The sequence below is a fragment of the Nerophis ophidion genome, linkage group LG19, assembly GCF_033978795.1.
Source record: "Nerophis ophidion isolate RoL-2023_Sa linkage group LG19, RoL_Noph_v1.0, whole genome shotgun sequence".
NCBI classification, from domain to species: Eukaryota; Metazoa; Chordata; class Actinopteri; order Syngnathiformes; family Syngnathidae; genus Nerophis; species Nerophis ophidion.
In genome coordinates, this window is record NC_084629.1 from 39,645,243 (window position 1) to 39,672,989 (window position 27,747).

Here is a 27,747-nt window from a genome sequence, read left to right on the forward strand (position 1 = left end):
ACCCGTTTCCAGTGAGGGTTGGACTCCGCCAAGGCTGCCCTTTGTCACTGACTCTGTTCAGAACTCTTATGGACAGAGTTTCTAGGCTCAGTCAGGGCGTTGAGGGGATCAGGTTTGGTGGCTGCAGGATTAGGTCTCTGCTTTTTGCAGATGATGTAGTCCTGATGGCTTCATCCGGCCAGGATCTCCAGCTCTCACTAGATCGGTTCGCAGCCGAGTGCGAAGCGATTGGGATGAGAATCAGCAACTCCAAGTCCGAGCACATGGTTCTCGCCCGTAAAAGGGTGGAGTGCCATCTCCGGGTTGGGGAGGAGTTCAACTACCTAGGAGTCTTGTTCACGAGTGAGGGAAGAGTAATGCGGACGCTGTATTGATCTGTGAGCCGGAAGGCAAAGCTCTCAATTTACCGGCCGATCTACGTTCCCATCCTCACCTATGGTCATGAGCTCTGGGTGATGACCGAAAGGATAAGATCACGGGTACAAGCGGCCCAAATGAGTTTCCTCCGCCGGGTGGCGGGGCTTTCGCTTTTAGATAGGGTGAGAAGCTCTGCCATCCGGGAGGAACTCAAAGTAAAGCCGCTGCTCCTCCACATCGAGCGGAGCCAGATGAGGTGGTTCGGGCATCTGTCAGGATGCCACCCGAACGCCTCCCTAGGGAGGTGTTTAGGAGACCACGGGGAAGACCCAGGACACGTTGGGAAGACTATGTCCCCCGGCTGGCCTGGGAACGCCTCGGGATCCCGCGGAAAGAGCTGGACGAAGTGGCTGGGGAGAGGGAAGTCTGGGCTTCCCTGCTTAAGCTACTCCCCTTGCGACCAGACCTCGGATAGGCGGAAGAAGATGGATGGATGGAAGGATATCCTGCACTACCACAAGCTAATGCAACAAAATGTGGTTCATATCGGTACTGTAAAGTTCAAATTTATACAAAGTGTGTTGACGAAAAGTCTTGAATGCGGGTGTTAGTGTCAATCATACGCTGGCAGGCCATGCAGGGACTAGAGAAAGCATTCAAGGACAATGAAGCAGACAGTCTGAGGCTGTTGTTGCAGTCGGTTGATTGGACAAGGTGAAGCGGTTCCTTTACCTAAACCGACACAAGCCAGGCAGACATCACTTCCCGCTCCATTGGAAATTTCACAAGAGTATATTCCCGCTGCCCCTGGCCTGTCGCTGTTGAGGACCTCCAGCATGCAGGTTGAGTCAGTGGTTTTAACGTTGTACTGATAGGATGCCCAAATAAATTTGCCGTCCTTTTCCCATGTGACAAAGACCCTCGGGCTTCCAACGAACTTGCAGGCTAGCTTGAGTGGTTGACCGACTGTAAATGTCGCGTCTTCCAACTTTCTGATGAAATGCACGGGTTCTGAGAGAAGCGACGATGATGTTAGGAAAATTGTTATGCGTTCATGCACTTCTACTGTTACTTCTTTGTCAGCGCTAATAATGTTAGCATAGCTCCAAAAAAAAAAAATTCTGAGCGCTTTATATCTTACTAGCTTGAAGTTAACAAGTTTTCTGTTTCCCAAATCAAAGAGCATGGAGGAAAATATTGAGCGTCACCTTTCACTGTCACATTACAGCTGGCGGAGGCTGAGCCCACCCGGTTTTCAGCTTTGCAGGTGAACTCGCTTTGATCAGACTTGGTTGTTTCAAGCAGTTTCAAAGTGGCGACACCATTTGTGAAGTCCATCACACACTTGTTGGACAGGCGCAGCTTCCCGTCTGCTTTGAACCAAGCTACGGAGATGTCCGGAGTTCCTGCAATCTGGCACTGAAGGGTGACCGGATAACCCAGAGTAACCTCAACCGGCGCCAACTTTTCAACAAAGTAGGGCCGCTCTAAGGTGACATAAGGATGGTTTAGCGTTTAGGGAGCAAACAAGATTGATCAAAGATGCTGACATATCCTATCTCGTGCATATTTATACCTAGAATGGAGACTTGTGCATCGCATCTGTCACTTCCGACTCCGTTGTTGATTTCGCAAGAGTATCGTCCTGCTGCTTCCAACCTGTCGGAGTTAAGAACCTCAAGAATACAGGAACTGGTAGTGGTGATAACGTTGTACTGATATGAGGCCCAGATGAGGATGTCATCCTTTTTCCATGTCACATCTACTTTGGGGGTTCCAGCAAACGTGACCTCAAGCCTCAGGGGCTTGCCCTTCTCAGAGAAAACATCCCTCAGCTTTTTCACAAAGCGAACTGGCTCTGCAAGAAGCAAGTCCATCATAAGTCATGTGTGTTTAGAAGGTGGTTCTGCAAACAGCAAACAGGTCCTACCTTTGACAAAGAGGTAAAAGGTGCAACTTTCCTTCCCTGCATTGTTTATGACCTGGCAGGTGTACTCTCCCTCATGGGATGGTTCCACTCTATGAAGAACCAATTTAGCAAGATCCTCCTTGAGGGAAATCTCACACCCTCTCCCATGCTGCATTTCCTTGGTGCCCTTGAACCATTTGACTCTGAGGGGGGCGCTGCCTTTCACCTTAGCAGAAAAGGACACACTTTTGCCCAGCTGTGTCTCTTGAGCTTTGGGCGTTTCCACAAAGGATGGGTGTTCTAGGTTCAAATGACAAAGACTGTAAGATCACCTTTTCATATGTACTCTGAGGCAGCGTCAAAGAACCACTGACCTGTAACGTACACGGAAGCACTGGTTTCACTGGTTCCCACAGCATTTACAGCTTTGCAAGTATATTTGCCAGAATCCGACACCTTGACCGTTGGAACTCTCAATTTGCAGTTATTATCAGATCTACTAAAATCGTAGTCGGAACTACTTGTAATCTCCTGGCCATTGTGGAACCAGGAAGTTGTTAAAGGAGCTGAACCAGTGACCTTACACTCCATCTCACCGGGTTTGCCCGCAACAAGGTGGGTGTCTCTCAGCTTTCTTATGAAACTTGGAGGAATCAACTTATCTATCGCCAGAAAAGAAAGACAGGTTAGAAAGGTTTTCTAGCGTTTGCTCGGACAAATTCCAAAGACTGCTTGAGCAACAACTAACCTGAAACGGAGAGTTTAATTTTGCACAGAGCAGAACCATTTGGGTTCGTAACTTCAAGTTTGTAGTCTCCAGCGTCGGCTTTCTCAGCAGACCGGAACTTTAGGTGTGCAACCTTCTTTGAGAAGGACATCTGGTACTTGGCACCGGAAAGTAGTTCTTTGTTGTCCTTAAACCACTTGATTTTTAGCTCAGGTGAACCGGACACAGTGACCTCGAGAACTGCATTTTCTCCTGCCTGCACATTCAAAGACTCTGGGCTTTCCAAAATAGATGCGGGTTCTGGGGGTAAAAGGAAATGTACTGTACTGCACAAATATATACAGTCGCTGTTTGGGATGTCATAGTTTGTATTTCAACTAACCTAAAACTGTCACATGGGAAATGCACTCCACAACTCCGGAGTCATTCCTCAGCTGGCAGGTATACTTGCCAGCTGTGGAGGAATCTGCACTGGGTACCACCAGTGTGACCACATTGTGCTCAAAGCTAATCTTCCTGTTGTCACCGTCTCTCAGGACGTGATCTTCGTCCTGAACCCACGACACGCTCAATGGCTCAGAACCTTTGAGTGCTGCTGTCATTGTAAGTTGCTCGCCTATTTTCACAGACTGGTCGACCAACTTGGTGGTGAACACTGGGGGATCTAAATGATGATGAATAGTAAGAAAGTGAGCAGCAGGCTTTAAAAAGATGAGCAGTTGTTGTGAACCGACCTTTCAAGCTAACGGTAGTGCGGCAGGATTCGCTTCCCACACAGTTAGAGACTTTGCACTCATAGAGTCCGGCGTCGTTTGGTTCCAGCCTCATGACGTGAAGTGTGGCAGAGCTGCCCTCGCTCACCATCTTGTACTTCCTGCTTTCCTTCAACGGCCGGTTGTCTTTGTACCAACTCACCTGCAAATGGGGTGTGCCGTACATTTCGCAGTACAGGCTTGCGTCTTTCCCTTTCACGCCTACCACCGGGGAAGGAACTTTGACAAAGGAGGGCGCCTCTGAAAAAAGGAATCAACAAGAAATTCAGGAGGAAAACTGCAGGTTGTTTTGTCAGAATCCTCTCTCACATTATTACTCATGCTCTAAGATTTCTGCTCCATGCAAGATTTCAAGATTCTACTCCACAAGAAGTATGGAAAGGTCTGCGTTTTACGCAATCATTGTTGAATCATTTCGCAAATTCTGTCTCCATCGTTGCTTGGGGAAGAATAGTGGACAACGGGAATTCTGCATTCTTTCTGTTCATGCAAATTGACAGCGAGCCTTCGGATAGCTGACCTTGGACTGTGAGCACGGTGCTGCAGCTCACACTGCCGGCATCGTTTTGAGCCTCGCACGTGTACACACCGTTGTGGTCCGGCCCCGCAGAGCCAAGCTGGAGAAGCGCCGTTGAGTCCACTAAAACGGTTTTATAGTCGTCTCCGTCCATGACCGTTTCATCATTTTTGAACCACCTCACATTGAGTGACTTTGTGGTGGAGAGTTTGCATTCCAAACTGTGGGCCTCGTGCAGCTTGACAAAGGTTTTGGGAAGAAGTTTCTGGACAAACCTTGGTGGTTCTGTGGAGTAAAAAAAAAAAAAAAAAAAAAAAGTCAGCTGGATTCCCACATGCAACAGTGTGACGAAGTAAGAGAAGAACGGAAAGTAAAAATGCTTTCTGTAATTAAGGAGGACATTTTGATGGGAAAAAAAGTCCAACCTTTCACAAGCAATTGGGCTACACTTCTTATCGCGCCCGCGTCGTTGCTAACTTGGCAAGAATAAGTCCCAGTCTGCAGGTTTCCGACAGAGTCCAGTTGCAATGAAGAAAAATATTCCTCCTGTCCGATTCGACATGATGGACCGGCCACCAGTTCCAAGTCATCTTTGACCCATTTGACTGTAAATGGTGGTGTTCCTTCAAACGTGCTTTTGAAAAGCACCGTGGACTTTGGAACAACAGCCTGGGACTCAAGTTCCGCTGTGAACCGTGGCGGCACTAGAACGAACCCACACAAAAACCAAATTGAATACGTGACCAGGTTTTTTCCTTGAAGGGGCAAATTTGGACGGGTCAATGCGAACCTTTAGCAGTGACGGCTGCACTGCATAGGCAGCTGCCCGCCTTGTTCCTGAGATGACACGAGTACTCTCCCGTGTCGAAGCTCTCAGTCAGCCTAAATTGCAGCCGGACCGTGTTGTCATCCTGCCACATTTTATACTTGGACTCCTCACTGAGGGGTTCTTTGCCTTTAGTCCAGGCAGCAACAATCGGAAGAGAACCGACCATTTTACACTCCATCGTGACCACTGACCCCAGAACTGCTTGAATGTTTGTCAACTTTTTTGTAAAGGCAGGAGCTATTTCTTCCTCTGTAACAATGAAAGATGATTACAGTAGGAAAACAATGCGAACGTTGAAAGCAAATCTGGGCTACAAACCTAAAACTAGCAGTGACATTTTACAGCGACACTTTCCAACAGAATTTGTGGCCTCCAAAAGATAATCTCCGCCGTCTTGCAGCTCACAGTGCTGAATATTTAGACTGCTGAGGTCCTTTTCGTGGGACAAGTGATATTTCCTACTGGTGTGGAGCTCTTGGCCATCTTTGCTCCAAGTTACAACAATGTCAGGACTTCCAGCTATTCTGCACTCAAGTTTAACTGGATCTCCACGAGTGACTTTGACTGTTCCTGGCTGGTCTTGGATGGAAGGCGGTTCTACAACACCGACACAAAAGGTCACCGATTGTTTTATGTCGATTAAGTCTGTGTGTGGTAGATATACCTTTCACAACAAGGGCCGCGAAGCACGTTTCCTGTCCGGCCTCGTTCACGACTTGGCATGTATATTTCCCGCCGTGACTTGTCTCACACAAAGGAATTCTTAGAGTGGCCACCAAATTTTCAAACGTTCTCTGGATTTTGGGATCCTCTGGAATCCATTTGTCGTCTTTTTGCCAATTTATGCAAAGAGGCTCGGAACCTTTAACGGCGCAACTAAAGACGGCGGTATCCCCCAAGATGGTTGAGCTATTTTGAATCCTTTCAATAAACTGTGGAGGTGCTGATGAAGAGAAATGTCATAATTGTAAAACCAAACACAGATTTCTGGCATCAGTGTGAATGAAGAATCGTCAATCTTTAACTACTGACCTTTCATAGAAAGAGCTGCAACACCGGAACAGCTTCCCACCTCGTTAGCGACCACACACTCATAAGAACCAACATCTCTGACTTGGCAGTCCAAGACGTTTAATGTCATGTGCTCGTCGTCAACAATTAAATACTTGTAGTTAGATTCGATAGGCACTCTGTCTTTGAACCACGTGACTTTAAAGGGAGCACTTCCTGTCACTTTGCAGGTAAACATTGCAGTGCAACCTTCAATGACTTCAAGAGATGCCAGCTGGACAACAAAAGTGGGCGGCTCTGAAATAACACACATTAAAAATGTAAGTGACTTCATAGCTGTGCAAGGACATTTATTTTTTTACACTAGACTTCAACCAAAACAAAATTTAAGACTGGAAGGGAGGGGGGTCATGTACTTTCCCTCTGACTTAGTAGCATGAGATCAACATGTCCAGACCAACCTTTCACTTCCAATTCGAAACTGCAACTCTCTGTGCCTGCGTCATTGTGCGCTTCGCAAATGTATTTGCCCATGTCACTTTCAGCGGCACGGGGAATCTCTAATGTGGCTACGGAGTTGAGGAACAACATCTTGCGATGTGTACTGGGTTCAATGGGGGCTCCGCCTTTAAACCACCGCACAGAGATCTCTGGAGAACCAGAAACCTTGCATTCCAAGACATGTTTTGCTCCGGCTTTTACCACAGAAAAGCTGTCGGGTTTCTCCACAAAAACAGGGGGTTCTGGAAAAAACATGTATGACTTAGTAAAAGTACCTGGGCAAGGGAAGTAAAGTGACGCGGCCCAATAATGACCTTGAACAAAGAGTGTGGCTTGGCAGGATGTGGAGCCAAAGTTGTTATTAATGTTGCAGGTGTAAAGACCAGAATCGGATGCTAGCACAGAGAAGAACTCCAGAGAACTTGAGCCGTTGTGTCTGATTACAGTACAGTCTGCACTTGAGTTGATCTCCATCATGTCCTTATACCATCTCATGGTCACTGGTGGTGTGCCAGACACCCGAACAAGTAACTTCACCTTTGACCCAGGCAAAACATTCATTGATTCGGGTTTTTCAAGAATACTTGGTGGTTCTGTTGGAAGACAAAGCTCATCTGTTATAAATCACTAAAATGATCCAATAAGATGTAGCAGACAGTGTTCTAACCTTGGACATGCAAGATGCCAGAACATTGAGAAGACCCAGCTTTGTTTGTGGCCACACAGGTGTAACGACCACAGTCCTGACCATCAAGAAGACTAACTTCCAGCAATGCAACATTGTCAGAGAAGGAACACTTATATTTCTCATCAGTCTGGATGTTGTTGTTGTCTTTCAACCATTGGATGTTCATTGGCAGCGAGCCTGATACCAGGGTTTCCAGATGAGCAGAGAAACCTTTGATGGCCTCGGTCTCCTTCAGCTTACTTGTAAAAGTTGGTTTAAGAATGCCATCTGTCACAGAGTGGAACCAGGTGTTAAACTGGCGGTCAGAACACTGCACTGAACTGACTGAAAGGTTGACCTGACCTAAGACTGTGACTACAGCCACACAAGAAGTTGCACCAGCTTCGTTTTCAACTTGGCATACGTAGTCGCCGCCATCGCTTTTATCTGTTTTCAAGATGGTCAGCACGGACCGGAAGTCCGCACTAAGCACTTTGTATTTCAGGCCCGAGTTCAGTTCCTTTCCGGCCTTTAACCATTGGGCCTTGAGTGGTTTGGTGCCTGAGAATCTGCATTCGAGCGTGGTCGGGTCACCCTGTGTCACACTGACGGATTTTGAATGTTCTAGAATACTTGGTGGTTCTGCGATACCGGGAAAGACTAAATTAGCTGCCATTACTGATTGTCAAACCGTAACAGAAGCAGTGGCATCAGCTGGTCAACAAACAAAAACAAACCTGACACGACGACGATGGCAGAGCATCTTTTAGTACCGGCGGCATTCTGAGCCTGACAGGTGTACTTCCCACCATGATGGACATGAGTGTTTTCGAGAGTCAGCATTGCACATTTGGCTTCAAAGAACATCTTGACATGCTTGTTTTCTGTGAGTTCCTGATTATCCTTGAACCATGACAGTGCCATGGGAAGTGACCCAGACACGGTACATCTCATAGACACGTCTGAGTGTGCCCCGCACAATACGTCTTCGAGTTTCTGATCAAATGATGGCGGTTCTGGTGAGAGAACGCCAAATGTGAAACAAATTCTTCCCAACATTTCAAACGTGAAGTTGAGCTACAATATCGCCATGTTCACAGTGGTCTAATTCCAAATTGTTAAAGGATCAACAGTCACTGACCTGTCAGGGAAATGCTGCAGAAGCAGGACGTCTCACCCACATTATTAGTCACTGTGCACAGGTACGTGCCAGAGTCTTGATCCTCACAGTTTGAGATTTGCAGCGAGACAGTCTCATTCTCAACACTGATCTTATGTCTTTTACTGTTCCTAATCAAATTGTCATTGTGGAAGAAACAGATTTCAAACGGGGCAGAGCCTGAAACAGTTCCTTCCATGACTACGTCAGATCCTTTCACCAGCTCCATCGATTCAAAAGGTCTCAGAAACGAGGGGGGTTCTAGGAACAAGAAAATGATAGTTCAATGTAAATTAACAATCAGATTTCAGACACTGTCTATCTGATCCACATGGCCCTTGTTCGTCATTATTCTCATTGTCAAACGGTGACATGATACTAGGAACTTGGCTCGGCAGGAGGAACAATGTGGACAAGACGGAGACATTATGAACTCCAACCGAGAAGACAAACCTTTGACGTTAACTGAGCTGGCGCACTCATCTTTTCCAGCGTCACTGGATGCCACACAGACATATTCACCGCTATCGTCTGCGGAACACCTGTCTACCTGCAGGTTTGCTACGGAGCCATCAAAGGATGCCTTGCATCTGTCGTCAGAATGTATTTCCTTGCCATTCTTAAACCATGTGATGGTGATAAGAGGCGTGCCGTGCACTTTGCAGGACAACTTTAGAGGTTGGGTAGTTTTCAGCAGCAGCGAAGACTCAAGCTTGATTGCAAATGTTGGCGGTTCTGTAATAAAGACAAGATGCTAAGTAACGAGGGGGAAATATTTGAGACTTTTTCACAAGACAGAAAGACAAAGCACCTTTGACAAAGAGGACTGCAGTGCAATCCACCTTCCCGGCATCGTTGCATACTTGGCACGTGTACCGAGCCGAATCACTGGGTTTGACGGAGTAAAGCTCCAAGGAGCTTGACAAACTTTCTCTCTTAATAAAACATCTCCCCCCAGTGAACATTTCTTTCTCCTCTCTGAACCATTTAATAGCCAGAGGAGTTGATCCTGTAAAGTCTGCTTTGAAAACAATGTTGGACCCTGGTGAGGAGTCCTGAGCCTTTGGTTCCTCTGTGAAGACTGGAGGTTCTGTAGTTACACAGGACAAAACAGCACATGCAATGACTGAACCACCAATTATCTCTCAAGCAGTTTAAGAGAAGGCAACAAGTCAAACCTTTTATCGACAAAGTACCGCTGGTCTCTCGATCGCCGGCGTCATTTGAGGCCCGACAAGTATAAACTCCGGCATGGGCTAGGCAAACTTTGCTGATCAGCAAAGATGCTTTGTTGTCATGCCAATTAATCGCATAATTAGCCTCGTTTTGGAGTTCTTCATTGTCTTTGTACCAAGACACTCCCATTGGCTGGGATCCAGCAAGTCTGCACTCTAGGCTAACGGTACTGTCTACATTTGCCATCACTTTCTTTAGAGGTTTGATGAAGGAGGGGGGAACTGTCCGGTCTGTAACATGAAAAGATGCACCACACAAATAAGTCTCATCACTGCTTCCAAAGCTACATTTAAGCTTGGATTAAATATTTCTGGATAAAACCAACCGATAACAGTCACTGAGCACGTGCACTGGTCTTTTCCAACTTTATTGGACACTTCCATCTTGTACTCAGAGGCGTCGGCCTTTTCTGCTGTCAGAATTTTCAGGATGGCAGTGTTTTCCTTCACACTCATCCGATATTTGCGTCCACCGATCATTTCCTTGTCGTCCCTAAACCACTTGACTTTGAGGTCTGGGCTTCCGGAGATGGTGCACTCAAGCGTGACTGAGTCCCCAACAGTCACACTGACGGACTCAGTTTTCTCTAAGATCTTTGCAGGTTCTAAAACACAACACTAATTTTAGATCATGGGATCAACTGAAAAGGGAAATGTTTCTGACAACAGTGTAATGTTTTAACCTTGAACAGTTAGGTTTGCCTCGCATTTTTGTTGACCCGCCTCGTTTTCCGCCAGGCAAGTGTACTTTCCACCGTGCTTTATTTGAACAGATGAGAATAAAATGCTAGCAACGTTGTTCTCAAGCACAATTTTCAGGTCTGGATCTTCATCTCTGAGCAGTTCAGAGTCTTTCATCCACTTGACAGCGATCGTAGGGGAGCCTTTTATTATTGCCTGCATTCTAACGGTGCTGCCGAGCACTGCAACAGCACTCTCAATCCTCTTTGAGAACACTGGAGACTCTGGAATGGTAGATCCAAACAAGATACAATCATCAGAACACTTTTAACAATTCAAAAGGACTCCAGACGTCAAATTGTAATGTGTTATGTCAACATTGCATAAGGCAGGACATCAACACTGTTTGTGCTCCTCTAAAAAACCTCCACAATTCCGGCCTTGACAAAAATGCATTAAGAGATATGAACTTAAAGATCAGTCTGGAGCCCTGCTTTCCCGAGCCTCATTCATGCAGCACTAACCTTTTAATTTGGCCACTGATTTGGAATTCACAGAGCCGACTTCGTTGGATACAACGCATTCGTATTCGCCAGCGTCAATGCTTTCAAAGGACAGAATCTCCAGAGAGGTGAAAGAACCCTGCGACATGATTCTATATTTCTTATCGGTCTTCAAGTGTTTCCTATTCTTTTTCCAGGACACCTCGAATGGTGCAGATCCCTTAATGTCACAGTCCAATACAGCAACAGCACCTCTCACAACCTCTACAGAGGGCAAAACCCTTCTAAAAGACGGCGGCTCTAAAGTGGATCAGAGGGTTTCGTTTAGAAGACCTTTTCTTATTATGTTCACGCCAAACCGTCAAGTATATACAAACCTTTGACTACTACTTTTGTGCTGCAGCTTTCACACCCAAACTCATTGAGAACTTCACAGGTGTAGCTGCCACCGTCACTCAAAGTGACGTCCTGAATCTCAAGAGAAGCCACGTTGTCTTTCAAACCGATGTTGTATCGACTGCCAGCAGGCAGCTTGCGGTTATTTAGAAACCATGTCGTTTGAAGTTCAGGAGATCCTTTGACATCGCATTGCAGGCGTGCAGTGGCACCGTTCCTCCAAAGTGCGGCGGTTTCCAGTCTCTTTACAAAGACCGGCGGCTCTGAGGATGTGCCAATGTGAAGTCAAAGAAGTGATTTGGAAAAACCAAACCAGTAGCGTAAGTACAAAGCACACAGAATGGACGTTCCTTGTCAGTCCGCAAACGTAAAGTCTTACCTTGAACCTTCACTAAGGTGGTGCAAGTTGCACTCCCTGCTTCATTTGTCACCGTGCACACATAAGAGCCACAGTCTTTCAGCACAGTCTTTGGGATGTCAAGAGCAACTTTTTTGTCCTCAAAGGACAATTTACATTCGGGAGACTGGTGGACCTTTTTCCCATCTCTGGTCCAGCTCACAGTTACTCCTGTAACTTCATCCACCTGGCACTCCAGGTGCAGAGGGTTCCCAACCACAGCAGCCACTTGATTCAGGAGCGTCTCAAAGTTAGGCTTATCAAAAACCTGTAGCTCAAAGCTGGACTCCGCCGTGCCAACATTATTAGACACACGGCACAGGTAAAGTCCCTGGTCATCTGGCTGAACTGTGGATATCTCAAGCCCAATCTTATTCTTATCCGCAAAGTTTCTGTAGTGCTCGGGCATGTGGAGTAAGGCTTGCTGGTCTTTAAACCACATGACATTCAGAGGAGCAGATCCTGATATTACACACTCAGTCATCATGCTCTTCCCAACATAAGCGGTATGCACGTTGGGTTTGGTTATAAAAATGGGAGGGAACTGTTTGTCTATAAGAATAAAAGAACAAAACAGAAACATATTAGAATGACTTTTATACTAAGTCTGAGCTGAAAAAAGAAATAATAGACTGTCTGTAGGACAGCAGAGAAAAATAGAGAATGTTCAGTCAACAGCAAGGATGGATGCGTACCTGTCACGCTTAGTGTGGCGGAGCATTCTTCACTGCCGTGCTTGTTGGACGCCTTGCAGCTGTATTCACCAGCGTCTTCCTTGGTGGCGCTCAGGAGCTCCAGAGAGGAAGTGGTAACACGGCTGATAATCCGAAACCTGTCACCTTCTTTGATGCGATGCCCATCTTTGAACCACTTGAAGATGACTTCAGGAGCATCCTCGGTTTCACACTCAAACCTGACAATGTTGCCAGCATTGATTTCCAGTGGAACCATCGTGTGTTTGAACACAGGTATGGCTGTTTGTAGATAAGGAAAGAAAGACACAAATGTAATCGTATGTCAACTGAAAATTTGCCAGGCAAAAGGACATTGAATGGATTGGGAGATTGTGGTCAACTAAAGGTGTTACGTGATGGGCACTTGGGAAGAAGACGGCTTTCGATGATGATATTGAGGACACATGCAAGGGAAAATTACTAAAAGTGATGAAAGGTAAACGGATGAGGAGAAAGTAAAGTTTGAATTGTGAAAAGCAAAAACCCCTAAGGGTTTCTGATTTAGGTTTGGAGGCGTCAGATGTTTGAGGTTAGCTGATGACGATTTTAAAGAATTAGCCATCATCAAACCTCTTGGGACAACTCTGAGTGTTGTCCATGTCGTGGTCTTTCCAGCTTGATTCTCCACCTCACAGGCATATTCACCTTCATGTCTCTCCTTCGCAACTCGGTTGATAGTCAGTTTGTACGTGTCCTGATCTCTAGAACATTCAAACTCTTTGCCAGATTTGACCGATTGTCCATTGACAAACCAATTAGTGATAGTGGCATATTTGATGGTGGAAGCAATGACAACATTGCTGTTTTCCTCAGCAAAAACCTTGTCCATTGAAGCAATGACAAGTGGAGAGCTAGCCTCGCTAGCTAAAGACTCACTGACAACAATGGCCCCTGAAGAAGACTTTTTACTGTGAACCAAGTCTTCATACTGTTGGTGAGGAGTCTGAATGACTGGCTCTTGGACTGACCCCTGGACTGAAGCAGCCTTGGCCTCACTCTCCTGGTTTAATTGGTGGACTTCCATCTGACTCTGAACCGTTGCATTTTGGAAGAGTGATTCCATATTGATGGAGGCAGACTGAGAAGCAACTGGAGGAACCCCAACAGTACTCTCTGCCACAATCACATTGTCAACCACTGATGAGAACTTCTGCTTGAAATGTTGTGAGCAGATCATTGCCTTCTGAGGCTTGTTGATTTGCATAAAACCTGGTCTCTCCGAAACTAGACTTTGCTGCTCTTGCGAAACCAAAGCATGAAGAGCGACCTGGAGTTCTGATCTCAGATTGGCCCTGTGGGGGTATTCACCCTCAAAAAGCAATGTGAGCTCCATAAGAGTACCAGGTGATGTAATCAGGTATGTGTGCACAATCCCTTTGGGCTCCTTTTGTACATTTATCTCTTCAATGTTGAGTCCATCAAAGTGGCCAATAATATCTGCGAACAACACTGGATGCTGGCAGGCGACAGCAGACTGAAGAGCATCTCTGAGCTGATGTTGAATATTCAAATGTGACTCTTTGGGCATCTGAATAATGAAGTTAAGTTCTTTAGGCAGCGCTTGGGATTCTTGACTTTCAGAGGCAAAGACAACTTTTTTAGGTTGAGTCGAAAGTCTTGAAGTTAAGCCCTCACAAGTTAGAATCTCACTTGACTTTTCCCCAGAGAGAATGATTTTTTCCTGTAGGAAAACGGACTGTCGCACTGATTGACCTTCCTGGATGGAGATTGCAAAGTCTTGCTCAGCAGCTTCTAAAACAGCACAGCTCTCATTTGCAACTGCCTTTTCTTCAACTGAAACAGACATTTGGGGAATCTTAGACTCGGTCTTTATCTGAGTCTGTACTTTGTTTTCAATTTGAAGACAAGTAGTATGGCCCTCTTCCAGATTGTGAATGTCTGTAACATTTACAGAATTAACGGTATTCCAGCAATCCTCTTTCTGAACCAAGGCTCTTTGTTGTTTTATATCTGTTGGGAATCGCGTCTCCTTTGGCAGCTGCACAGGCTGGGAGGAGACGGCCAGGATGCTTAAAATCCCAGGCTCTGTACCAGGTTGAGATTGAATCCCTGCTAAAGACACCTCCAGATCTTTGTGGAAGTCCCCTTTGAGCTCCCTACTCTCTTGTGAGACTGCCGCATATTTTCGAGCCTTTTCCTGTTTTAGTGCCACCACCTGTTGTGTTGGTTTGCTAGTGGTAAGTCTACCTTCCTTTTGTAGAACTGATAAAGAATCAATTGACTGGAGGTACTGTGTTGGTGGAAGCTCTGTTTTGAGCTTGAGAGACTCAGTGTTCATCTTGGATGAAACCTCCGAAGTGACGTCACAAAAAACAGTCCTCTGCTCTTCTTGAGTTACAGTGTGAAGCAAAATAGGACTTTTTATCACGCATCCCTGCTCTGTTGAAGGCGTTTCACTACTGAATCTACCGTCTGCCTGCAAAACAGACTGATTGTTGATAAGCTGAAGGTTCAGAAGTACTTCTCCTTGTGGCAGAGGCTGCAGATTCTGAGACGACACAATACCTGATATCTCTCCTATCTGATCACTTTGAAGTAAATGTTTCTCTTCAGCGGTAACAGCTGACCTGTACATCTGACCTATGCCTGGATTGACTATCTCTTGTACTGCTACATCCTTCATGAACGAATGCTCTTTGCTCAAAGACAGCATTGATTCAATTACTGGTGCAACCACTGCCTTTCGTGGCTCTTCCTCTAGCAATGGTTTGGTTGCTGTATCTACGAGCAAAGTCACACAATGGCTTTCTGTGATTGGCAGCTGCCCTGCTGACTGAGCACAGTATAACATGTTAAGCCCCTCAATGATATTTAGAGTCTTCTCTTCCCCTGGTCTGTGATTTACAGATAAAGTTTCATCAAAGGCTAAAAGAGCAGGCTCGACTGAATGGCTGCTAACAAGCTGCCTGGGCTCAGCCAAAGTATGTACTTGCTCTGGAATGTGGTCTGCCATTGTCTGAGCTTTCACTGAGGTAAGTGGGAGGACTTCCTCTGTTGTGACTGATTGTAGCTTTGAGCGCTGCTCTCTGGCAAAGTCAAGCTCAACCACCTGAGGGCAAAGAATAGGTTCAGAGTGCTGCTCAGTGATCTCTTGTCTCTCCTGGACTGACGATAGGGAAGCTGCCAAGTTTAATGTTTTCACGGGAACAGTTGAAGCATGCGGTGGATGACTGGGAACCAAAGCAAGGCTCTCTTGGATCTCGTGAGACTGTAGCACTGCTGCTTTGTGGGTGACCTGCTCGCAATGACGGGTGGCTACAGAAATACCCGGTAGTCCAAAGGTTCCCACTTCCTCGCTAGGAATAACCTGCATGTTTTCTTTACTAATGCTGTAAATCATCTGATCGGACCGACTACTTTTCTGGTAAATTCCAGATTCTGTAGTTTCTTCTGTCATGGACAAGGTCAAAGAGTTTGTTTTTCTAACCAATTCCTCTTGAACTTTCTCACCAAATACAAATAGTTCAGCAGCAGAAGTGGCTTCCCCGAACTTGTTTGAAGCCTTACATGTGTAGACGGCGCCATCATCCTGCTTGACACTTTTAAGTGTGAGGGATCCGGAGCCATCTGAGCTGTGCACAATGATGCAACAGCTGCTCGGTTTGATGTGAAGACTGCCCTTGAGCCAGTGTACCTCAGGCCAAGGATCCCCGCTCACAATGTACCAAAACGACGCATGACCTCCCTCGCACAGCTGAACGGACTCAATAGCTTTGGAAAACACTGGAGGTTTACCCATTGGCACAAACATTCTCTCGAGGCTATCTGCCTTCTGTGGTTCCTTCACCTGAATGTTCAAATAAGAAGTGCACGTTTCCTGTCCAAACCGATTGCTGACAGTACAAGAGTACTCTCCCTCTAAATCTTCTCCAACACTGTTAATTATCAGACTGTACTTATTTTGTTCATGGACTAATGTGTAGATTGATGACATGCTTATGGTCTGCCCATTGTGGGCCCACTGAACAGTGGGTTCAGGTGAACCAGATACTGTGACTGTAAACGAAGCATTTTCTCCAACAGTCACTACGGCTGGAGAAAGTTTGCTGAGGAAAACTGGCTTTTGTTTGGTTTTCTCCAAAGTGCTGGAGTATAGTGTGGACTCTGGCTCGAGTTCAAATGTGTGTGTTTGGTCTGGAGCCTTAGCATCAGAGTAGTAGGACGGACGGGGTTCTTCTTCCACCGTGATTGTTGAGCTAGAGAAGGCTGCGCGGAATAATGAAAATTAAAGACTAGACAACACAGAAGTAAATATAAAATGAAGAGTACATCTACGGCCTGCTTCCTACAAGTTTAATGTTTGTTTGTACGCCCACAAATTATCTTCATCCAAGTATACTCCTTCAACATACTGAAAGTATTATTAGGTTAAGTGTTTTCACGTAAAGGTAAAGTAAGATATATTCCTATATGGTACTAGATACTTTAGATAGTTTGTCTCTATATGAGCTATTCGATATGTTGTAAAACTGTGTGTAATCCAAAAGTTCCACAGTTTTACCTGAGACTTCCTCCTCGATGTGGATCCGAGGTGTCCTCTCGTCTTCAATGACTGTAACACAAATATACCAAATTAAAAAAACTCTTGCAACGCCAACGGCTCCTATATGGTGCAAGACTGAGCTTTAGTGAAAAGTCATGCATCCATATCAATTCACTTTTCTTTTGAGTGACTAGAGACCAGTGGTGTAAGGGTCACTAAATATTGGACACAGAGGCCGGTGACCTCTCCTAAACCTTGAAGAAGTTCTGGCCGTGTAGGTGGAATAGAGTGTGGAAGAGTGCCAACAAAAACATGCAGATGCCAACCTTTGGTCACCAGGCTGCACTTAGCATCCTCGGCTGAGGTTTTGCAAGAGAAAGCACCCCCTTGTCCAGGTCCCCCTTTCTTAACATTCATACAGCACAGGGGCCCATCATGTTTGAGAGTGTATGATACAGAGTCCACAATATTCAAGCGGCCGTAAAGCCATATGGCAGACAGAGAAAGTTCCTTCATGACACAACACAGCCCAGGACTGCAGTTCTGGACCAACAGCTCTCGGGGGAGCTGGATCAGAAAGTTGGGGCGGCCACAGGGATCAGCATTGGGATATGTGTCGAGGAAATAAAGTTGGCTGACAAGGTTGTAGAGTCTCTTTGAGCAGTAAGGCAGAGACCCCGGCTTCTCCACTGTCTTTTCCTGGTCTGGAATCTCAGGAGAACCTTTTGTGTTCTCCATGTTCGCCCGTGACACTGCATGCATCGAATCAGTCACGATGGCGCACTCGGCTTTGACATTTGCCTCTTTAGCTGGGTGAGAATAATAGTTAGGAAGAGTCATTAGGGGTCACACCAGCTATCAACACATCCAGAAGTGATATTAACATGATGGATGTCTTAGTGACATGTTCACATCTGCTGTTAACCCATATTCACGTTAGTGACATGTTCACACCAGTTATTAACCCATATTAACATGTTTGGGACATGTTCACACCAGTTATTAACCCATATTAACATGTTAGGGACATGTTCACACCAGTTATTAACCCATATTAACATGTTAGGGACATGTTCACACCAGTTATTAACCCATATTAACATGTTAGGGACATGTTCACACCAGTTATTAACCCATATTAACATGTTAGGGACATGTTCCCACCAGTTATTAACCCATATTAACATGTTAGGGACATGTTCACACCAGTTATTAACCCATATTAACATGTTAGGGACATGTTCACACCAGTTATTAACCCATATTAACATGTTAGGGACATGTTCCCACCAGTTATTAACCCATATTAACATGTTAGGGACATGTTCACACCAGTTATTAACCCATATCAACATGTTAGGGACATGTTCACACCAGTTATTAACCCATATCAACATGTTAGGGACATGTTCACACCAGTTTTTAATTCTTATCAACATGTTAGGGACATGTTCACACCAGTTATTAACCCATATCAACATGTTAGGGACATGTTCACACCAGTTATTAACCCATATCAACATGTTAGGGACATGTTCACACCAGTTATTAACCCATATCGACATGTTAGGGACATGTTCACACCAGTTATTAACCCATATTAACATGTTAGTGACATGTTCACACCAGTTATTAACCCATATCAACATGTTAGGGACTTGTTCATACCAGTTATTAACCCATATCAACATGTTAGTGACATGTTTACACCAGTTATTAACCTATATTAACATGTTTGGGACATGTTCAAACCAATTATTAACCCATATTAACATGTTAGTGACATGTTTACACCAGTTATTAACCCATATTAACATGTTAGGGACATGTTCACACCAGTTATTAACCCATATTGACATGTTAGGGACATGTTCACACCAGTTATTAACCCATATTGACATGTTAGGGACATGTTTACACCAGTTATTAACCCATATCAACATGTTCACACCAGTTTTTAACCCATATCAACATGTTAGAGACATGTTCACACCAGTTATTAACCCATATTAACATGTTAGGGACATGTTCACACCAGTTATTAACCCATATCAACATGTTAGGGACATGTTCACACCAGTTATTAACCCATATCGACATGTTAGGGACATGTTCACACCAGTTATTAACCCATATTAACATGTTAGGGACATGTTCCCACCAGTTATTAACCCATATCAACATGTTAGGGACATGTTCACACCAGTTATTAACCCATATCAACATGTTTGGGACATGTTCAAACCAATTATTAACCCATATTAACATGTTAGTGACATTTTTACACCAGTTATTAACCCATATCAACATGTAGGGACATGTTCACACCAGTTATTAACCCATATTAACATGTTAGGGACATGTTCCCACCAGTTATTAACCCATATCAACATGTTAGGGACATGTTCCCACCAGTTATTAACCCATATCAACATGTTAGGGACATGTTCACACCAGTTATTAACCCATATTAACTTGTTAGGGACATGTTCCCACCAGTTATTAACCCATATCAACATGTTAGGGACATGTTCACACCAGTTATTAACCCATATTAACATGTTAGGGACATGTTCCCACCAGTTATTAACCCATATCAACATGTTAGGGACATGTTCACACCAGTTATTAACCCATATCAACATGTTTGGGACATGTTCAAACCAATTATTAACCCATATTAACATGTTAGTGACATTTTTACACCAGTTATTAACCCATATCAACATGTAGGGACATGTTCACACCAGTTATTAACCCATATCAACATGTTAGGGACATGTTCACACCAGTTATTAACCCATATCGACATGTTAGGGACATGTTCACACCAGTTATTAACCCATATTAACATGTTAGTGACATGTTCACACCAGTTATTAACCCATATCAACATGTTAGGGACTTGTTCATACCAGTTATTAACTCATATCAACATGTTAGTGACATGTTTACACCAGTTATTAACCTATATTAACATGTTTGGGACATGTTCAAACCAATTATTAACCCATATTAACATGTTAGTGACATGTTTACACCAGTTATTAACCCATATTAACATGTTAGGGACATGTTCACACCAGTTATTAACCCATATTGACATGTTAGGGACATGTTCACACCAGTTATTAACCCATATTGACATATTAGGGACATGTTTACACCAGTTATTAACCCATATCAACATGTTAGAGACATGTTCACACCACTTATTAACCCATATTAACATGTTAGGGACATGTTTACACCAGTTATTAACCCATATCAACATGTTAGAGACATGTTCACACCAGTTATTAACCCATATTAACATGTTAGGGACATGTTTACACCAGTTATTAACCCATATTAACATGTTAGGGACATGTTCCCACCAGTTATTAACCCATATTGACATGTTAGGGACATGTTCACACCAGTTATTAACCCATATTAACATGTTAGGGACATGTTCACACCAGTTATTAACCCATATCAACATGTTAGGGACATGTTTACACCAGTTATTAACCCATATCAACATGTTAGGGACATGTTCACACCAGTTATTAACCCATGTTGACATGTTAGGGACATGTTCACACCAGTTATTAACCCATATCAACATGTTCACACCAGTTATTAACCCATATCAACATGTTAGTGACATGTTCACACCAGTTATTAACCCATATCAACATGTTAGGGACATGTTTACACCAGTTATTAACCCATATCAACATGTTAGGGACATGTTCACACCAGTTATTAACCCATGTTGACATGTTAGGGACATGTTCACACCAGTTATTAACCCATATCAACATGTTAGGGACATGTTCACACCAGTTATTAACCCATATCAACATGTTAGGGACATGTTCACACCAGTTATTAACCCATATCGACATGTTAGGGACATGTTCACACCAGTTATTAACCCATGTTGACATGTTAGGGACATGTTCACACCAGTTATTAACCCATATCAACATGTTCACACCAGTTATTAACCCATATCAACATGTTAGTGACATGTTCACACCAGTTATTAACCCATATCAACATGTTAGGGACATGTTTACACCAGTTATTAACCCATATCAACATGTTAGAGACATGTTCACACCAGTTATTAACCCATATTAACATGTTAGGGACATGTTTACACCAGTTATTAACCCATATTAACATGTTAGGGACATGTTCCCACCAGTTATTAACCCATATTGACATGTTAGGGACATGTTCACACCAGTTATTAACCCATATTAACATGTTAGGGACATGTTCACACCAGTTATTAACCCATATCAACATGTTAGGGACATGTTTACACCAGTTATTAACCCATATCAACATGTTAGGGACATGTTCACACCAGTTATTAACCCATGTTGACATGTTAGGGACATGTTCACACCAGTTATTAACCCATATCAACATGTTCACACCAGTTATTAACCCATATCAACATGTTAGGGACATGTTCACACCAGTTATTAACCCATATCAACATGTTAGGGACATGTTCACACCAGTTATTAACCCATGTTGACATGTTAGGGACATGTTCACACCAGTTATTAACCCATATCAACATGTTAGGGACATGTTCACACCAGTTATTAACCCATATCAACATGTTAGGGACATGTTCACACCAGTTATTAACCCATATCGACATGTTAGGGACATGTTCACACCAGTTATTAACCCATGTTGACATGTTAGGGACATGTTCACACCAGTTATTAACCCATATCAACATGTTCACACCAGTTATTAACCCATATCAACATGTTAGTGACATGTTCACACCAGTTATTAACCCATATCAACATGTTAGGGACATGTTTACACCAGTTATTAACCCATATCAACATGTTAGGGACATGTTCACACCAGTTATTAACCCATGTTGACATGTTAGGGACATGTTCACACCAGTTATTAACCCATATCAACATGTTAGGGACATGTTCACACCAGTTATTAACCCATATTAACATGTTAGGGACATGTTCACACCAGTTATTAACCCATATCAACATGTTAGGGACATGTTCACACCAGTTATTAACCCATATCAACATGTTAGGGACATGTTCACACCAGTTATTAACCCATATCGACATGTTAGGGACATGTTCACACCAGTTATTAACCCATATTAACATGTTAGTGACATGTTCACACCAGTTATTAACCCATATCAACATGTTAGGGACTTGTTCATACCAGTTATTAACCCATATCAACATGTTAGTGACATGTTTACACCAGTTATTAACCAATATTAACATGTTTGGGACATGTTCAAACCAATTATTAACCCATATTAACATGTTAGTGACATGTTTACACCAGTTATTAACCCATATTAACATGTTAGGGACATGTTCACACCAGTTATTAACCCATATTGACATGTTAGGGACATGTTCACACCAGTTATTAACCCATATTGACATGTTAGGGACATGTTTACACCAGTTATTAACCCATATCAACATGTTCACACCAGTTTTTAACCCATATCAACATGTTAGAGACATGTTCACACCAGTTATTAACCCATATTAACATGTTAGGGACATGTTTACACCAGTTATTAACCCATATTAACATGTTAGGGACATGTTCCCACCAGTTATTAACCCATATTGACATGTTAGGGACATGTTCACACCAGTTATTAACCTATATTAACATGTTAGGGACATGTTCACACCAGTTATTAACCCATATCAACATGTTAGGGACATGTTTACACCAGTTATTAACCCATATCAACATGTTAGGGACATGTTCACACCAGTTATTAACCCATGTTGACATGTTAGGGACATGTTCACACCAGTTATTAACCCATATCAACATGTTCACACCAGTTTTTAACCCATATCAACATGTTAGGGACATGTTTACACCAGTTATTAACCCATATCAACATGTTAGTGACATGTTCACACCAGTTATTAACCCATATCAACATGTTCACACCAGTTATTAACCCATATCAACATGTTAGTGACATGTTCACACCAGTTATTAACCCATATTAACATGTTCACACCAGTTATTAACCCATATCAACATGTTAGTGACATGTTCACACCAGTTATTAACCCATATCAACATGTTAGGGACATGTTTACACCAGTTATTAACCCATATCAACATGTTAGTGACATGTTCACACCAGTTATTAACCCATATCAACATGTTCACACCAGTTTTTAACCCATATCAACATGTTAGGGACATGTTCACACCAGTTATTAACATACACACAGAAATAGTTCATATCTACATGTTGGTGACATGTTAAAACCAAATGTTAACAGAAACCTGCTATTACCACATCTCCCCTTGTTAATGACACATTCATACCTGCTAAAAACAGGTTCCCCAAAAACCGAATGGTATTTTCACCCTATTTTTCCATAAAGGCATTGTTGTCTGGCGTAATACCAAATGTGAACCCGGCAATACCAGATGTGAACAGCCTCCAGGACATAAAAGGGGTCAGTAGGGTGGATGGATGAGGTTAGCGAGGTGCAGCAGAGGGGAAGGAGACCAACTTGTGACACTTCAGAGAGGCTGCGAGGAAGCAGGTGGAGGACTAGGATGGACCAGATTAAGAGTGACAAACAAAAGAGGTAAACCACCTTCCACAGTGAGCCGAGCAGAAGAGCTGTTTTGACCGTGTAGGTTGGTGGCGGTGCAGCGGTACAGGCCTTGGTCGGCCAGACCAACACCCTGAATGACCAGGGACAACAGTCCGCCGTTCTGAGAGCTCCTCACTCGCTCCCGGACCAGGTTCTGGCCGTTATGATCCCATACCACCCCGATGAACGGCTGCCCGTCAAACACGCAGCTGAACTCAGCCATCTCGCCGCTTTTGACCCGGACATCCCGCAGTTCCATCAGCAGTTGGGGCTTTGGGTACAATCCCATTTCAACGTTGTTTTCTGTGCTCTCCATTTCAACGGTCACTGTCCGCCAAGACCTGGAGGAGCTCTCTGAGAAGCACTCGGTAAACTCAGTCAATGTCTGAGCCCCGGTTCTTGTCATGCTAGCTAAGGTTTTATCATCTGGGCAGTGAGAAAGAGTACAGGTCAACACATTATTCTGGACTTGTCTTCAGTGGAGCACTGAAGAGCAGTCGGGATCAGTGAGTGAATGTGGGTACAACTGTCAATCATGCAAGGTGAGGTGTCAAAGAATACAAGTCGGTGCCTTAGAGACCATGTAAGACTTGCAACTGTGTAATCTGTACGTGTTAAAAGTACAATTTGCAGCATAGCTCTGAACAGGCAAGTCTGACGTGGTTTCAAACTTGTGTTTAGTTCAACATTACAGAAGGAGATCTAGTCCAGACTAGGGAGGGGATTATCTTTGGGCACCTCACGGTTCCATGACAATTACCATTCAGGAGTTACGATTACTGATGTATCTTTAAATGATGTATATTGACGCAGTTTTACTTGGAGAAGGCATTCGACCGTGTCCCTCGGGAAGTCCTGTGGGGAGTGCTCAGAGAGTATGGGGTATCGGACTGTCTTATTGTGGCGGTCCGCTCCCTGTACGATCAGTGCCAGAGCTTGGTCCGCATTGCCGGCAGTAAGTCGAACACATTTCCAGTGAGGGTTGGACTCCGCCAAGGCTGCCCTTTGTAACCGATTCTGTTCATAACTTTTATGGACAGAATTTCTAGGCGCAGTCAAGGCGTTGAGGGGTTCCGGTTTGGTAACCGCAGGATTAGGTCTCTGCTTTTTGCAGATGATGTGGTCCTGATGGCTTCATCTGACCGGGATCTTCAGCTCTCGCTGGATCGGTTCGCAGCCGAGTGTGAAGCGACCGGAATGAGAATCGGCACCTCCAAGTCCGAGTCCATGGTTCTCGCCCGGAAAAGGGTGGAATGCCATCTCCGGGTTGGGGAGGAGACCCTGCCCCAAGTGGAGGAGTTCAAGTACCTAAGAGTCTTGTTCACGAGTGAGGGAAGAGTGGATTGTGAGATTGACAGGCGGATTGGTGCGGCGTCTTCAGTAATGCGGACGTTGTACCGATCCGTTGTGGTGAAGAAGGAGCTGAGCCGGAAGGCAAAGCTCTCAATTTACCGGTCGATCTACGTTCCCATCCTCACCTATGGTCACGAGCTTTGGGTCATGACCGAAAGGATAAGATCACGGGTACAAGCGGCCCAAATGAGTTAGGGTCTCTCCCTTAGAGATAGGGTGAGAAGCTCTGCCATCCGGGAGGGACTCAAAGTAAAGCCGCTGCTCCTTCACATCGAGAGGAGCCAGATGAGGTGGTTCGGGCATCTGGTCAGGATGCCACCCGAACGCCTCCCTAGGGAGGTGTTTAGGGCACGTCCAACCGGTAGGAGGCCACGGGGAAGACCCAGGACACGTTGGGAAGACTATGTCTCCCGGCTGGCCTGGGAACGCCTCGGGATCCCCCGGGAAGAGCTAGACGAAGTGGCTGGGGAGAGGGAAGTCTGGGTTTCCCTGCTTAGGCTGTTGCCCCCGCGACCCGACCTCTGATAAGCGGAAGATGATGGATGGATGGATATTTTTTAGTTTTACATTTATTTTTGTTTCACCAAATAAGCGATTATCACTTGCAACTTTTGCCTTTGTAATACTTCTGGTTTCAGGTGACTGCTGCGTCACACACCTGAGTGTGTTGACGCTGGAGAAGTTAACATTTTTGTTGGACGGATCAAAGCAATACTTGGAAGAGCATGCAGGCTGCAAATTGCACTTTTGAGATATGTACAGGTATCAAAAAGTCATCCACATGACAAGACTATCAGTCATTGGACGACTGTCTCGTAAGATCAGCCATTTGTAGGATATCCATCTAAAAGCCAACCGCAGTGTTTTTAAACCCGATCACACAGTCCAAAACGCCGGGGGACTCAGTCCAGAGACCCTGGCGGAAAACGCTGCGGACGTAGCAAGAAACCTTTTTCCTTTTCGAAGTCTGTCCTACAAAGGGCTGCTGTGAGTTGGGGAACTGTGGCAGGTTTTCTGTGTGTGACGGACTCATCTTCACGCAAAGGACTCACCATCGATATTCAGACTCGCAGTACATGTGACCATTCCTGCCGCATTCCTTGCAACACACGAGTATTCTCCTTCATTGTCGAAGACCGCTCTGGAAATGTTCAATTGGCAGATGTTGCCAAAGCGAGACATCTTAATGTCGGCGGACTGCCTGATCTCTCTGTCGTTCCAGAACCAGCCTATCTGTAGATCTGGACCAGTAGTGGTGGTTCAAAGTCGTGATCAAACAGTACGAGCAGATCAAGCTAAGCTAAATGGATAGTGAACGTCTTTGCAAGGAACTTTACCTTCCCCAGAGATGATGCACTCCAACTGGGCAGAATGGCCCGACTTCACCAGGATGTTTTGCAAGGGAGAAACGAGGACTGGGGCAGAGACCCGAACCATACTTTCTTCAGGAACTAGAAGACAGGAATAAAAACATATGGCATGACAAAAGGTTATCGTCCCAGACTGCGTTTAGGTCCGGAGCATCATTGGCCACGTCTACCAACCTTCCACAGTGAGTGAGGCGGAGCTTGACGCCTCTCCAAAGTCATTCTTGACCTCGCAGCTATAGACGGCAGCATCCTCAGGGAGGACTCTCAGTAGCATCAATGTGTGTTCTCCATCGTCGTGAAGGAACTTGCATGTGTCACTGGTGTAGAGAACCTGGGAGTCCTTGTACCAGGTCACCTGGGGTTGCGGGAGGCCGCTAACTAGCACTGAGAAGCGAACCGATTTGCCTGACATGGCAGTCTGGGGCTGCATTCGCCGGGCTACCTGAGGAGGTTCGGGAACTGGGGACAGACAACAGGAGTGGGGCTGTTAAAGGGGCTGTGTGCAACCAAAGAAATATACCAAAAAGACCACTTATGTTACCATTAATGGTTGAACAGAAGATATATATTTTAAAAATGTGTACGCAATGGAACGTCCGTTTACGAAGCCCTCATTGCATGAACGTTTCGATTTGCAGGCCACAGACCGGATAAAATATGCTTTGTGGTACAATGAGAATCAGCACCTTCAAGTCCGAGTTCATGGTTCTCGCCCGGAAAAGGGTGGAATGCCATTTCCGGGTTGGGGAGGAGACCCTGCCCCAAGTGGAGGAGTTCAAGTACCTAGGAGTCTTGTTCACGAGTGGGGGAAGAGTGAATTCACTTTTCTAAAATAAACCAAGTATGTCTGATTCGCGGTGATATGGAATCGTACTGTTCCTGGCCATTATTCAAGACTCCGGTATGTGAGTCGTAACAGAGTTAAGAAAGTGTCAGGACACCTGTGGTTAAGTTTAAGTTAAAGTACCAAAGGTAATACACCATGTCAAAATTAATAAAGAAACAGGTGAGTCACAGGTCAGGTTTGACTGGACAGAAGGAAGCAAGATCAACAGTTTTTAAGACCAAATATATTAAAGTGGCACTCTACCCGGAAAAGGGTGGAGTGCCATCTCCGGGTTGGGGAGGAGACCCTGCCCCAAGTGGAGGAGTTCAAGTACCTAGGAGTCTTGTTCACGAGTGGGGGAAGAGTGGATCGTGAGATCGACAGGCGGATCGGTGCGGCGTCTTCAGTAATGCGGACGTTGTACCGATCCGTTGTGGTGAAGAAGGAGCTGAGCCGGAAGGCAAAGCTCTCAATTTACCGGTCGATCTACGTTCCCATCCTCACCTATGGTCATGAGCTTTGGGTCATGACCGAAAGGATAAGATCACGGGTACAAGCGGCCCAAATGAGATAGGGTCTCTCCCTTAGAGATAGGGTGAGAAGCTCTGCCATCCGGGAGGAACTCAAAGTAAAGCCGCTGCT

General features: G+C 44.8%; 1 protein-coding gene across 1 annotated transcript in view; it reads right to left on the bottom strand.

Annotated features, from left to right (window-relative positions):
- Positions 1 to 27,747, bottom strand: part of LOC133538371 (titin-like) — a 263,574-nt gene that overhangs the window by 178,496 nt on the left and 57,331 nt on the right. Inside the window, exons 34-68 of the mRNA XM_061879957.1 lie at positions 26,454 to 26,738; positions 26,247 to 26,360; positions 25,962 to 26,150; positions 23,557 to 23,982; positions 17,227 to 17,709; positions 16,919 to 16,969; positions 12,967 to 16,623; positions 12,358 to 12,636; positions 11,645 to 12,214; positions 11,247 to 11,528; positions 10,891 to 11,169; positions 10,369 to 10,650; positions 10,012 to 10,290; positions 9,629 to 9,916; positions 9,262 to 9,540; positions 8,904 to 9,185; positions 8,433 to 8,711; positions 8,029 to 8,307; positions 7,655 to 7,933; positions 7,292 to 7,579; positions 6,939 to 7,217; positions 6,585 to 6,866; positions 6,145 to 6,420; positions 5,777 to 6,055; positions 5,431 to 5,709; positions 5,074 to 5,361; positions 4,709 to 4,987; positions 4,287 to 4,568; positions 3,728 to 4,006; positions 3,376 to 3,657; positions 3,015 to 3,293; positions 2,641 to 2,928; positions 2,288 to 2,566; positions 1,934 to 2,215; positions 1,566 to 1,844 (exon numbers count right to left, since the gene is read on the bottom strand). Coding sequence (XP_061735941.1) covers positions 1,566 to 1,844; positions 1,934 to 2,215; positions 2,288 to 2,566; positions 2,641 to 2,928; positions 3,015 to 3,293; positions 3,376 to 3,657; positions 3,728 to 4,006; positions 4,287 to 4,568; positions 4,709 to 4,987; positions 5,074 to 5,361; positions 5,431 to 5,709; positions 5,777 to 6,055; positions 6,145 to 6,420; positions 6,585 to 6,866; positions 6,939 to 7,217; positions 7,292 to 7,579; positions 7,655 to 7,933; positions 8,029 to 8,307; positions 8,433 to 8,711; positions 8,904 to 9,185; positions 9,262 to 9,540; positions 9,629 to 9,916; positions 10,012 to 10,290; positions 10,369 to 10,650; positions 10,891 to 11,169; positions 11,247 to 11,528; positions 11,645 to 12,214; positions 12,358 to 12,636; positions 12,967 to 16,623; positions 16,919 to 16,969; positions 17,227 to 17,709; positions 23,557 to 23,982; positions 25,962 to 26,150; positions 26,247 to 26,360; positions 26,454 to 26,738 — 13,362 coding nt within the window. The remainder of the gene's footprint in view (positions 1 to 1,565; positions 1,845 to 1,933; positions 2,216 to 2,287; positions 2,567 to 2,640; positions 2,929 to 3,014; positions 3,294 to 3,375; positions 3,658 to 3,727; positions 4,007 to 4,286; positions 4,569 to 4,708; positions 4,988 to 5,073; positions 5,362 to 5,430; positions 5,710 to 5,776; positions 6,056 to 6,144; positions 6,421 to 6,584; positions 6,867 to 6,938; positions 7,218 to 7,291; positions 7,580 to 7,654; positions 7,934 to 8,028; positions 8,308 to 8,432; positions 8,712 to 8,903; positions 9,186 to 9,261; positions 9,541 to 9,628; positions 9,917 to 10,011; positions 10,291 to 10,368; positions 10,651 to 10,890; positions 11,170 to 11,246; positions 11,529 to 11,644; positions 12,215 to 12,357; positions 12,637 to 12,966; positions 16,624 to 16,918; positions 16,970 to 17,226; positions 17,710 to 23,556; positions 23,983 to 25,961; positions 26,151 to 26,246; positions 26,361 to 26,453; positions 26,739 to 27,747) is intronic.